Consider the following 14,083-nt stretch of genomic DNA (forward strand, 5'->3'; position numbering starts at 1 on the left):
AATATGCTAGAAACGAATTTTGAGATTTTGTTTTAAAGAATTAATCCTTACTCAATTTTTCTTCAGTTTTTAAGATAATATGTTACATTCTCTGGTATGAAACGCCTCTCATGAAAAACAAACAACAAAGTTTAAACCTAAGAATGTTTGGATCTAAGCTTGGGGCAGTAGGTTGCTAACTTTGGTACCCCAAAAGACTGAAGTTCTCTAAAAATGGTGACGGTGGCTGCTAATTTTGGTGGTCAGGGAAATCAATGAAGCAAATGTAGATGGCGTGATCGTACCTTTAATGGGTGCCGGTGGGATCAGTTTTTGTAAAAATTTGTTTGACTAGAAAAACATTAGTCAGTATTGTAAATGAAGGAATCAGGGAATGAATTTTCGTTAATTAGTTAACTTAAGAGTCAGTTACCTTACCTAAGGGTTAACCTTACCTAAGGGCTGAAATTGTAAGATTACAAGAACGAAACATTTATGTCTTCTTCAAAATGTCCTTGGTTGCTCTAGCCGAGGACATTTACAGGGGAAAAATTCTCTGGTTCGCCACCCCCTAGGCATAGTCACATCAACCACGAGGGAGAAGTCGCAGCTTTCCCCAAGATTTGAAATATTACCTTTGTTTAAACCTTCATTTAAAAAGGAAAATTTAAAAACTTTCTGTCCTAGATTTCGAAAACTACTTTTTTTGTGTCTGAATTAGCAAATATCGGAAAAGATTAGTGCCCTCCCCCATTCTTGTGGCTTCTTTCCACTGATCGAAACCAAATTAAAAATGTAACAACTAAAATTCTAAGATACCGGTATTAGGGAGCTGCTAAATCGACTTTGAGTGTCTTTAGGTCCTGAAATTAGCCAACTACTACCCCAGTTTTAGATCCCAGAGAGGGCCGACCTGGGTACTAAAGACCATATTTTAACTAGAACCATAGTGAATATATTTTTTTTTATCTAGACTTCCAAATCCTTAATGTTAACTCTAGCGATTTCTATAAACATATCCTCCAAAATCCTATAGGATTTTTACAAAATTGTTTTCATTTGCATGCAATTCAAGTTCGATTCTCATGTGTGTTTTTTTCTTTAGTAGACAGTCTAAATTTTGGCTCAATTAAACAAAATATAGAGCCAGTTACTTGTTTTGTTCTATCCATCTTAAAATGACAGACCATTTTAATTTCAATCCACTAATAAGTAAGTATAATAAACAGAAGAAATTAATATTTAGTTCTTTCCAAAATTTGAGCTTCTTTTTTGTTGTCACCTGGGAATTCTGAGGATGAAGCTCAAATCTCTGTGTTGCACGGGCTTCTCCCTGGAGAAGTACCCTTGAGGTATATATAGCCATAAACTGACACTGTATTATTATGCAATGGGTTATAAGTAGTTTAATTATGCAATGAGTTATAAGTAGTTCTTCAAAGAAAAACTTGAATTTTGGACGTTTGCTGGTATTCAGTCAGACACATTGCCATAAACATTACCATTTCCATAAATACTTTTTTCTAAAAGCAAGGTTTGAATATGAATACTTATAGAGCCTGCAATTACTTTTCCTCGATATTTAAGGGGAAAATTTAAGCTTGTTTATGATTTTCAAGGCCAACGTCGTGGATCCAGTTACACACCTTACTGGCCGTCAAAAGGAAGCTATCAAGGCTTCTTGGTCTGTTGCCCGTACAGATCTCCGCTTCCTCGGCCAGGAACTCTTTATGAGGATGTTCAACGTTCACCCAGAATACCAATCATTGTTTGTCAACAAAGGTTTCGCTGATGTTCCTCTTGTGAGCCTCCGTGAAGACGAGCGTTTTATCTCTCATATGGCCAACGTTCTTCGCGGCTTCGACACCCTTCTTCAGAATCTTGATGACACTTCTTACTTCGTGTATGCTCTTCGCAATCTTGGTGATGCTCATATTCAGCGTAAAGCAGGAACTGAACACTTCAGGTAAGAAAAATGTTAAGCTTAATATTTAATTATTATATATATTATGGATATTTGTTATGTAATATAAAATTTAAATAATATGTGCAGTAATTATATTATTACATAGTAAGCGTATAGTATAAGTAAGTATTTATAAAATTACATCATGACTATTTCTTACATGATAATTATAATACAATTATTGCGAATAATCGTAACAACTATACTAATTTATAATTATAATAATAATATTATGTAATAATAGTAATAGCCTGATAATTTAGTAATACTTTAACTAATAATATACTAAATATGAGCCCCTAGTTTAACTAGTAGTATTTTTAGACCCGAAGTTATATTAAGAAAGTCTCTTTTTTTGGTGTTTTACCCATTGTTCTAAAATGACGCAAATATTTTACATTAATTACTTTTTATACATAAATATAAAGTTGATAAATTGCAAAGATTTAGGACTAGTAATAAAGGCCAAATCCTTTTCATGTAAACATTGTTATCGAAATTTACTTTTTTAGAGTTTAGTTTAGGTTACTATTGACACGGACAACTATTCACTACGGGTATCTGTATAGATCGGGAGGTATGTGTTTGTCCCCATACACTGACAAAACTAAATTTTAATAGTTTTCAATTTGTTTGCTATTTCAAATAAATATATATCTCATTTGGGGAGCAAAAAGAAAGACGGTGTCTAGTAACCCCTAGGATACTACACAAAATTCCAGAAACTCTCCGAAATGTATGTTTTTGTTACAAAGAATCTGCTAGGTACGAAATTCAGTTTGTCTTCTATTTTGAAATCTTTTCAACCATACTCACCTCCTCCTACCTCCTCTCAAAACATAGCCTGGTAACAGCCCTATTTGAAATTTTGTTTCTGTGTCATAAAAATGAGTCAAGACAATTATGTGTTTCAACACGCTCTGTCCTCCCATCTCCTAAAATGCCTTCAGAATAGATTTTAATTTATCCCTATTAAAATAAAAACAGAAATTAGTCAAAATTATTTATTTGCAGAAGCTTCGAGGCAATCCTAATTCCTTACCTCCAAGAATCTCAAGGTCTTGATGCTGCTGGAGTAGAAGCATGGAAAAAATTTTTCGATGTTTCCATTGGTGTTATTGCGCAAGGTCTTAAGGTAGGCTGATTTTTGTTGTTGTTTTGCTTCTTGTTTAGTTCAAGTAGTTACTAAAAATGAAAATAATTGAATCACTGTTACTACTAAAAACATCTGCTAATTCCTATAGTTGATGTTTCCCTCTTTGGTTTATCACATCAATTGATTCTATTTAAAGATCATGATAAGAATTTAAGGGAAAAGGGAAAACTCTGACTTTCTTAATATCCTTTGTATCTGTTAAAATAAATAGATAACAATTACAAAAAAAGTGGCTTGCAGTCTCACAGGAGCTGTCAATGGAGTACTGTAAGTAAAATTACGTTTTTTTTATCGTAATTCAGAAATTTCAAGAGATTAGAACAAAATTCTGTGTTTAAAAGTACACTTAATCTCAACCCCCGAAATTGGCATTCCTCCAAGTAAAACAGCCAAAAAATGAAATAATTTAGAAGTGATACAATACCCAAAACTGCAGCGTTCATAACAATGAACGATGCAAGAGTGAATCATACAATAATGAATAATGATAAAACAATAAAACAAGTGATTACTTGTTTCAGGTAGCAGGGTTTCTATTAGAATCTCCTTCCCAGAAGGTAAAAACGGAAAACAAAACTATGACATTAAACAAAGAAGAAAAACTGGCAAAGCCTAATAAAAATCTAGGAGGTAGCAAGACAAATCACAACTGTACTCAGATTTGAGGGGGAGTAAAAGGCCCCCTCTGAATAGGTAACTCCGTGACTCTGTTTATGACCCAAAAAGTTTAAAAACCTGACAAATACCACGTCTTCCTAAATGAAAAGAAACTAGTAGCCAGGATATAACTGATTATGGTGTAGAGAAACCATACGGATATTATATAGAGAGCCAACTGGACTGATATTTATGGGACTTTATTTCTTGTTTTGTGACACCAAGGGGTTTTAGTGGCACCTATGCTCAGAAATGCCAATCACCGATTTAAAAAAATGGGAAGCTTAAAGAAAAACCAGAAAGAATACAATAAAGATTTTTGCAAATTTGCTTAATGATGGCTTCAAATACCCTAATTGGGTTCAAAATTGAATTCCCTTCCCTTCCAAAGAAATTCTAAACCTTACCAATAAAGCGATTTAGATATTTGTTTATAGTTATAATATCAATTTGAAATCTTAAAACATTAGTAAATATTTTAGACATAACCCTTGAAAGTACCGTGTTAAATACGAATTCATCACATGACACACCTTAATAATTTATTTTTCTAAGAACAAAAGAATTACTTGCACTTGTACTTCTAGAAGAACCTTATGTTTTTCTACCTCACTTGTCATCTGAAATTCAGTTGTTACAAGGGACTTTTTTTTTAATCTGAAACTCCCCATAGTCAGGGTGACTAAGCTTGCAGTCACACTACTTATCCTCACCCCTAGCCAAAGGATTGACTACGCTAGAACTCGAATCCCCTTGCTGAAGGACAAGGGCTTACAAGTTCAGCATTCCGTCCACTTGGCTAGGATTGGTTAGACCTAACAAAATACCTAACGTATATTAATTTGTAGGTTGCATCATCTGAAGAGGCTGATCCAGTCACTGGTCTTTATGGTAAAGAAGTTGTTGCTCTTCGTCAAGCTTTTGCTGCTATTGCCCCGCGCAACGTTGAAATTGGCAAGCGTGTTTTCGCTAAGTAAGTATATTTCGCTTGTTCTGACGGTAAACCCAAAGACTATATGATAATCATTAGAGTTTACACCATCACGTGTCAAAAAGAAAAAATAACAAGCACCATATAGCATGTACCAAAGATGCTGGATACCTGTCTTTTATGGCACTTCAAAAGGCAGGATGCGGAATGAAAGCAGACCCCCCAGTAGACCTGCTATCTTCAGGTCAACTAACTTGCCGGGCTTATCAAGATTTTCCTAAACTTACATAGTCTTACTTTGAAAAGACTAGATTCTTACTTTACATAATCCTTGTGAAGAAAAATGGCGACTATTTATCACGAGGAAACTACAGGTTCCTATTGCATTGCCAATAACTATTACCTAATACTTAGTTTCCTTTGAAATATTTCACTTTTTGAGTAAAGTAGCCAGACGCCAGAGGCAAATCTCCAGCATTTGTATCGGGTGAGGGGGGGCAGGAAGGGCTCATATCCGGATAGTCAAGGGGCATGGGCTGTAAAATATTCTTTTCTATCCAAATTATTGCCCCCCCCCCCAAACGATGCCCCTGCCAGGCGCTACACTGTTAACCTCAATAGGAACTACAATCTCTATCTCCTTATATTGAATTGATGAAGATCCAACCCTGGGATCTTCGAAGGCTTGGGTAGGCCGTCGCTAGCCAAATTATTGAATAAATGTGCATAATAGAAGCGCTCCATAAGGAGACAGGACAAAAAAGAGACATTATTATAGTTCTAATTTTATGCTCTTTTTATAGTTAAGGTTGTGTTTGTGGTAATTTATCCCCCCCATTTGAAATATGGAGTATCAAACAAAAAGAAAACACTAAAACAATGAAACACTTACTCTGTAGTATGTAGCATATTTATATCAATCAGATTATTGTGTTTCTTTCCATTATTACTCTCATTTTAAAGTCATATAAGATAGTATTTTTATTCAATATTGACACAATCACTCAGACTGAACTGGATACCTTTGAGTCTATACAACGCAATCTATTTCCAACTGAACAAAGAATGGAAACAACAACGAACAAATATATTATTTGGGCTATATATGGTCCCATCAGGGGGGGGGGGTCAATGCTAGGGTAACAACTATTAACACCTATTCTGTTGAAAGGAGCATATAATAAGGAATCTTATGGTACCATTTTTAATTCATGTTAGTTTTGTATATAGCTTAAGGCTGTAGGCTATATGAAAGCATCAGGTTGGATGGGGGTGAATGGTCACAAACGCAGCCTTAACTGTAAAAAGAGTATAAAATTATCAATCTGAAAATGCCTCTCTTTTTGATATATGATGTCTCCTTCTGGAGAGCCCCTACTCTGCACATTTGCCTATTATTGTCCATTTTTTTTTGTTTTGAAATAAATAACCTAAGCTTGTTAGGTTATGTATGTTATTCCTAATGTTAGGAACTAACCTTTGTTGAGACCCTAGACTGTACACATGTTATTGCCAATGCTGAGTAGCTATTGAACGTTAAAATTGTTACAGTATGCTATACTAAGAGTTAATTTTTCAGAATTTTAATATAGAGTTATTATTAATAAATAAACTCCAGAATACTTTTCAAATTGTCATTATATTTGGGAATAGCTCTAAATTTCAGACTGAGTATTCAGGCTCAAATATTATTAATGTGATTAGTTTAAGCAAGTAAAATGACGACTATTATTTTTAAAGAAGAAATGAGAGTTATTCTTTCCTGCATTATGGCAAGTGAAGGAGAGAGGGAGCTGGCCCAAAAAATTTTTCTACAATTTTTTCATATAAAAAATGCACATAAACAGTGATTGATTGAAGAATAATCGGAATTCATAGCTTGGTAATATAAATTTTGAAAAATAACGTAGACAAAAATAGATGGAAAAAAACAAAATTAGAAAAAAGAAGGGAACAATAATGAAGAAGAAAAAAAGAAAAAGAATATTAAGAAGGAACTATTTTTGTGGAAATGGTAAGTGAAGGATTCAGTCAAAAATACATCTATGAAGAGCCTCGCTCACTTTGGTTAATTCAATCAACAAGTTTCATTATGGTCTTCATGTGGCCTAACAACTGTTATAGGCTTATAAAAGTGTGTTATACATTTGGCTTCTCTGTTATAGCTTATATGAAATCCCTATTTGAAACCAGTCTAGGAAAATGTTATCGTTTTTACAAATGTTTACATTGATTTTGAGTACTAGGGGGATTAATTTATATTTACTGCTTGTTTTCATTAAATTAATATTTGACAAAATGTTCTTTATTTTCTATGAAAAAGAGGGTAAATAGTTTCGAATAAAGACTTGAATTTTTTACCAAAAAAAATCTTAAAAAGTAAGGAATAAAGTATCAAAAGGATATAAGTTAGAATATCAATGAAGGGGCACACTACGGCTTCGCTTTTGGAGCTTTACGAAAACCTTTTATTTTGAATCAGTTGAAGAATATTTTATTGTCTTGGGGTATTTATGTTTCAAACTTGAGTGGTGGGGAGACTTGTGTAATTCCTAAATATCCACCATATGGATTTTTTTTTTGAACTATAGGTAACAAGTGGGAACCTCACAATTTCAGTTGAATGTGTTTCGGGAAAGGGGGATGTCAGGGAGGAATATTTGCTCTCTATCACTTTTGACTCTTATATAAGAACTAGAAGTATACACTTCCAATTAAATAAGCCTCTTCTAAAGTTCACACGACCACCTCTTCAATAAAAACCGTATACACCCCTAGGACATAACTTACAACTCTTACCTCCAGACTGCGGGGAATTCTTTCAACCCCAAAGGCCTTGATATATAATCTCTTGATATTTTTGGAACAAATGACTATCTCAAAATTTCTATCAGATCCATTTGGAGAAAATACGATGTGGAAGGGGAATGGCTACCCTCCAATCACTTTAATTCTTAACAAGGGCACTGACACTATTGATTTCTACTGTTTCAAATTTGAGTGGTGGGGATACTTGTGTAATTCCTTTCGAGTCTCTTGTAAATAAAGTTCCAGTGGTAATTGTCCTTGTTTTATCTAGGCTGTTCACTTCCCACCCAGAGTACAAAAACCTATTCAAGAAATTTGAGCAATATTCTGTCGAAGAGTTGCCATCTACCGATGCTTTTGACTACCATATTTCATTGGTCATGAACCGTTTTAGTGCCGTGGGCAAGGTCATTGATGACAATGTCTCTTTTGTCTACTTGTTGAAGAAACTTGGAAGAGAACATATCAAACGTGGTCTCTCTAGGAAGCAATTCGATGTGAGTTCATTTTTAGAAATTTTTGCATATATCTGGTAGCCGACCCTTATTATGGTTGAGCTTTGCTCAATATAAGGATAATTATTTTTATGTTGGGGAGTATCATCCCCCGAATACCATGCTAGCTTGTACGTACTTTTAATGACCAGACACCGTGTTGGTTAATAATCTACGAAAGAGAAAATTTTATAAGAAGACAAAAAAAAAAAAAAAACCAATACAAAGAATGTGGCATCTAAAGTCAGTTCCTATGCGTGCTTAGCCAGACATCTATGGCTAGGGATAAGGAGCTTAGACCAATCATGCATTTCTTCCTCTTTTATAAGCGTGATGCCTTGGTATTGGTGTCTAGCTAAGTCTACTCGTGAACAGAGCTTAAGAAAAAGATCCTTATAAATGACCTAAACAACGGTATTTCGGCATGTTTGTGACACTATCTCACCCTCCCTCTCTAAGAACAAGTATAAAAGAACACATAGATAATATTCTCAGTTAATTAACTATAGGTTTAATGAGACTAAGTAAAAAATTTACACGCTTGTTCAATTTTCTCTCATGAGAAATTTCTTGTTATTACTTAATCTATTGTTATTACTTAGTCATTATTGTTATTACTGTATTGTTATTGTTACTTAGTTACTTAGTTAGTTACTATTATTACTTAGACAAAAAAAAAGTTGCTTTGTAAATTTTGAATAACTTTTTTATTTCCTTATTCTTCAAATGTCGCATCTATCTTATTTTTGTAAATGATAAAAAGGATTCTTAGGTGCAAATTATAATTTTAATTTTGTAAAGTGTTTTAAAGCTGTGAAATAAATTTGAATTTTGAAGAATAGAATGAACTATAGAGTTTATTCAAACAAACGAATTAAAACATAAGCTCTTCAAAATTTGAAATATAAGAATTGCTAACCTGATGAATTACTAACCTAATATAAAAATAAAGTTGATATTTTAAAATTCAAAATTGTCATCTATCAGTAGAGTGTTTTAAAGCAATGAAATAAAGCCCTAAAACAAAGCTGTCATGTTTGAGTTATAGGATGAAGTTTATGCTGAATTTATTAAAACAAAAAAATAAAACAAAAGCTCTTCCAAATTTGAAATATAAAAATTGCTACCTAATATAGAAATAAAGTTGAAATTTTAAAATTCAAACTTGCCATCTGTCATGTTTTCATAAATAATAAAAAGATTCTTGGACATTTTATAATATTAATCTTAGTGAAGTCTTTCAAAGCTATGAAATAAACGGGAATTTTAGGAATAGAATAAACTGAGTGCCGATTTTATTCATACAATAGAATTAAAACAAAAGTTCATCTAAATTCAAAATTTAATAATTGTTAACCTGATGTAGAAATAAAGTTAAAATTTTAAATAGAAACACCTTTTTCCAGCAATTTGTTGAACTCTATATTGCTGAAATTTCCCCTGAATTGAGCGAAACTGGCAGAAGTGGTTTAGAGAAAGTTTTGACTTTTGCCACTGGTGTGATCGAACAAGGTCTCTTCCAACTTGGTCAAGTAGACTCGAAGGCCCTAACTGCTTTGGAAAAACAATCTATTCAGGATATCTGGACTAGCCTTCGTGCCACTGGACTTGAAGAGCTTGCAGTCAAAATGTTCACAAGGTCATTATGTTATTTACTTTCCGCTTATGATGGTCACTTTGTTTTGTTATAACAGCTGTTTTTTTTTTATTTCGTTATAATGTAACTGCAAATTTTCTCTCTGGTAAGGTTATGCACAATTTTTTCTTTCTTTTTAAAAATTTAATACGAGGCAAATAAGCGTAAATTTGTTTTTTAGCTGAAATAAATTTTATTTTTGTTTAGATTACAATTTTGTTTGGAATAGATTTGTTTTCTTACAGTATCTTCTTATACAATTTTAAAATCAATAGCTCCACGTGTCATACACAAAAAAAAAGTAAAAAAAACTTAACTATAATCTTTACCCACCTTTTATAGAACATTTTTATTTTCTTGTTTTTTTTATTGAATAAATTTTCCTTTTATTGAGGGATATCCTGGTTATAATCCTTTTTGCACCACAAAAGCTGCACAACTTTCTTGAACTTCCAAATTCAAAGATTTTGCGGTTTTCCTTTATCTTTAAAGCCTTAAAAATACATTTTGTAAAAGAGCATTTTCACTAGGTAGTAATTTATGCTAGGAAATAACTTTTTAAATATTAAAAACTAAGAAAAAAAATTTAACGATTTAAAAAATAGCTAATAAAAACAAAGCTCGGTAATGTTTTATTCTATGACATTAAAAATGAATACTCTCAATCCCTTCAAACAAAGCAAATTTTATTGATTGGTTAAATTTAGTTTCGACATCGGCCAGTTCTGTGTTATGTACAAAACGAAAAAAAAAAACGAAAAATAAAAACGTGCCAAGGTGAAGAAATAAATTATTCAGTATGCTGCCATGTTTAGATTGAGCTATGTTTATCTTAAGGTTTTATTTCTTAGAGCGGGATAGCAGGTTCAAATACCAAAAAATTGTGAGCCTTAACACATTTTCCTACAGTCCAATTTTTGCTCTAGATCTCTATACTTTAAACTTTTGCGCTTGGACCATGACAATTCATCGAGTAAGCCAGGCGTCACTGTTATGGAGGAAAGAAGGAGTGATGGTGGGAACTTGAAAAAAACATCTGTAACAATTTAGAAACCAAAGGTGTCGAAACACGCTGCGAAAATGACCAGGAACCCCCCAAAACGGTCAATATCTGACAATAATTTGTCAATAACTAATGATAGAAAGACAATAGTGCTGGTGAAACGATAACCACCTTGTGAAAGAATAGGATAATATAAGTGGTGAATTGCCCAATATTTCCATTGACTGTTAAGTAGGCTAATATAGACTTTGAAAAGTGCTCGAAATTGGTAATTCCTTTTATTTTTAAAAATAATTTTAAAATGGCATTTTCGTTCAATCAATCAATCAATTTATTAATACTAAAAAAAAAAAATATTTCATCCAACGAGCATTAAACTATGCACTTGCTTTAACCCTGTTAAGGTGTTTTTTTGTGTTTTTTTTTTTTTAGTAAATTAGAAGTCAATGTTATTGAGTAGAGAAGGAGCGGTGTTAGAAACTTAAAAAAATATATTTTGAAGCAATTTAAAAAATCTAAAACAGCAATTTTAAAACTATTCATTGATTTACCTATCAAGAAACGACTAAACCCTACCCCCCCCCCCAAAAAAAAAACTGATTATTTGTCAAAAGCTGATGATGCGAAAAATGCAAATAAGATGGTGCTGGTGAAGGGATATCTGGCTGATAAAAAGTAAATTGCCCAACATTTCCTGCAATCGACCCTCAAACTGGCTAATATTGATTTTGAGAAGTCCTAGAAACTGACAATTTCTTTTATCCTAAAAAACTAGTTTAAAATGGTGTTTTCTTTCCAATGACCAATTCACCTATTCATAGCTTAAACCCTGTTACAGCTTAGTGTTTTTTGGTCATGACAGAAAGTTAGTCAACTAATAAAATTTGAGAAAACCATTTTTCAAGATAGCAGCGTAAAATACAGTTTTTAATTCGCTGATTCATTTGATGTCTTATCAGTGAAATCCCAAAAGATAACAGTGATTTGTTTGAAAATCAGTATGATAACCATGATCAATTTCTTTTTTTAGACTTTTCGCTGATCACCCAGAGTACAAACTTTTGTTCACTGGACGATTTGGAAATGTTGACAATATCAATGAAAACGCCCCCTTTAGAGCCCATCTTCACAGAGTGCTTTCAGCTTTCGACATCGTCATCACTAGTCTTGATAATAACGCTCTCCTTATTCGTCAGCTCAAAGTAAGTCTTAATTATGTCAAATATTTTGTTTCTTTTCAATACTTATTTAGATTTAAATTATTTGGTTCGTTCTTTTTTATTTCATTTTATTTTTTATTTCATTTTATATTCCTAAATTTGTCTTATATCACCAATTCAAAGCCTAAATTAAACCAATAAATTGTGACGCAAAAAAAATGTTGTCTACTTTCAAAGCTACCCGTTTCATTTCATATGTGTTAACAGTTGTAAAAACGGGATTTCAGGAGTTTTTGGGTGGAAATGTGTTACGAAGGGGGTAATAAGGATATTTTTTCACAGCTTTTGCTTTCAAATGTTGAAATTTTTTTCACTTTGTAAGTTTGTTTTTGCTAAAAAAACAAACATTTTAGCAATGTCTTGCAAAAATGTTCTAGAGCTCAGTAGAAGAGATGTTACTCCAATGATTGTTAGATATATCTACATCGTTGGCACTAGAAGGAGGTTTCCTAAACGTTGAGAAAGTGCTATCAGAAGTCACTTTTGTCGAGATCTAAAGGAAAATACTTTTCATTTAAGTATACTTAAAGTATATTTTAAATATACTTCTCTTTTCGTAAGGGGTCTTTGCACCATTCCTCTCCACTACCAGTACATGTGAGACTTGTAGGGTTATAAAATTTAGCCACTTGGAGTTACAAACCAATATATAGAATTGATTTCAACCCGTCTTGAATTGAATTCAACCCATGTATATTATATCCCGTTATATACACATGAAAAACGGAGTAAAATAAAAGAACGTAAAATAAAAAAAATAATAAGAAAGTAAAATAAAATAAAAAACGGAGGAAATAAAATAAAAGAGGAAAAAGAAAACGACCTAAAAAACTAAACGACACTTCATCTTACTTAAAAACAATTAAAACATACAAAAGCAAAACATTCATTGAATCAAAATAGAGCTCCATGGGTGCCGACCAATTCTACTATTATAAGCTTCTATGATTTTTCTGATAGAAGCATTCGGGTCTATGATACCGTATCTTTTAATGACCCAGGAGTTGCTTGACCATGGTGGAAGGGCAAGCAGGTATTTGGCATACCGGAAAAAGATTCGCCGAAGCTGCTTCGTCTCAGTTATTAACCAAATCAATACTGTAGAATTTTAGCGACTGTAGTCAGTTGAATCTGAAGTATCAACCCAGCTGAATAACGACGGGGAAAGTAAATTCATCTTAGTTTTTAAGCTTATAGACTTGATGGGGCTGTTTTCCCACCAACCGGATATTTCCGCTTTTCCCACCAACCAATCGGATATTTTGAATAGTTTACTCTGCCTTTGTAAATTGCAATGTGAACACATTTACAGTCGTTTCTTTGACGTTGTTGTGACGTATTGAGATCATTTTTCATTGTTAATGTTTTTAGAAAAGATAGGTAATAAAAGAATCTAAATTTTTTTCGTGTTTGTTCTTTTTTTTTTTTTTTTTTTTTTTTTTTTTTTTACAGTGAATAGACGCTGAAGAAAATAATGAAATTCCCATTATTTATCTTGCATATATCTCCCAGGATTGGGAATGAATCTTGTTTTTGTCAGTGCCACCAAAGAATAATAACAGGAGATTCCCCATATTCATCTTGCATTATTTTTCATATATTTTAAGGACCGTGGTCTTCATAATATTTTACTTTTACTGATTTTTTTCCTTATTAAATTTTTTAATTTTTTTTTTTACTTTTAAGGACCTTGGTCTTTTATTTTTTTACTTTTGCTGATTTTTTTCCTTATTCCTTTTTTACTGATTTTTTACTTTTAAGGACCTTGGTCTTTTCCATACTCGTCTTGGAATGACTCGTGCTCATTTTGATAACTTCGCCACTGCCTTTTTCTCAGTTGCCGAAGACATTGTACCTAACCTATTAACTGCCCTGGGTCGTGAATCACTGGGCAAGGGATTCAAGTTGATGGTTGCTGTCATTGAAGAAGGTCTTCTACAACTCGAAAGAATTGACCCCATAACTGGTAAGTTCAATGAATTAGTTATTTTTTACCTAACCTATTAACTGCCCTGGGTCGTGAATCACTGGGCAAGGTATTCAAGTTGATGGTTGCTGTCATCGAAGAAGGTCTTCTACAACTCGAAAGAATTGACCCCATAACTGGTAAGTTCAATGAATTAGTTATTTTTTTACCTAACCTATTAACTGCCCTGGGTCGTGAATCACTGGGCAAGGGATTCAAGTTGATGGTTGCTGTCATTGAAGAAGGCCTTCTACAACTCGAAAGAGT

General features: G+C 32.9%; 1 protein-coding gene across 1 annotated transcript in view; it reads left to right on the forward strand.

Annotated features, from left to right (window-relative positions):
- The window catches only part of LOC136043866 (uncharacterized), a 49,021-nt gene that overhangs the window by 17,586 nt on the left and 17,352 nt on the right, over positions 1-14,083 (forward strand). Inside the window, exons 9-15 of the mRNA XM_065728827.1 lie at positions 1,599-1,945; positions 2,960-3,080; positions 4,607-4,731; positions 7,769-7,994; positions 9,398-9,630; positions 11,661-11,832; positions 13,612-13,816. Of these exons, the coding sequence (XP_065584899.1) occupies positions 1,599-1,945; positions 2,960-3,080; positions 4,607-4,731; positions 7,769-7,994; positions 9,398-9,630; positions 11,661-11,832; positions 13,612-13,816 (1,429 nt within the window). The remainder of the gene's footprint in view (positions 1-1,598; positions 1,946-2,959; positions 3,081-4,606; positions 4,732-7,768; positions 7,995-9,397; positions 9,631-11,660; positions 11,833-13,611; positions 13,817-14,083) is intronic.

The sequence above is a fragment of the Artemia franciscana genome, chromosome 2, assembly GCF_032884065.1.
Source record: "Artemia franciscana chromosome 2, ASM3288406v1, whole genome shotgun sequence".
In the NCBI taxonomy this organism is placed as follows: Eukaryota; Metazoa; Arthropoda; class Branchiopoda; order Anostraca; family Artemiidae; genus Artemia; species Artemia franciscana.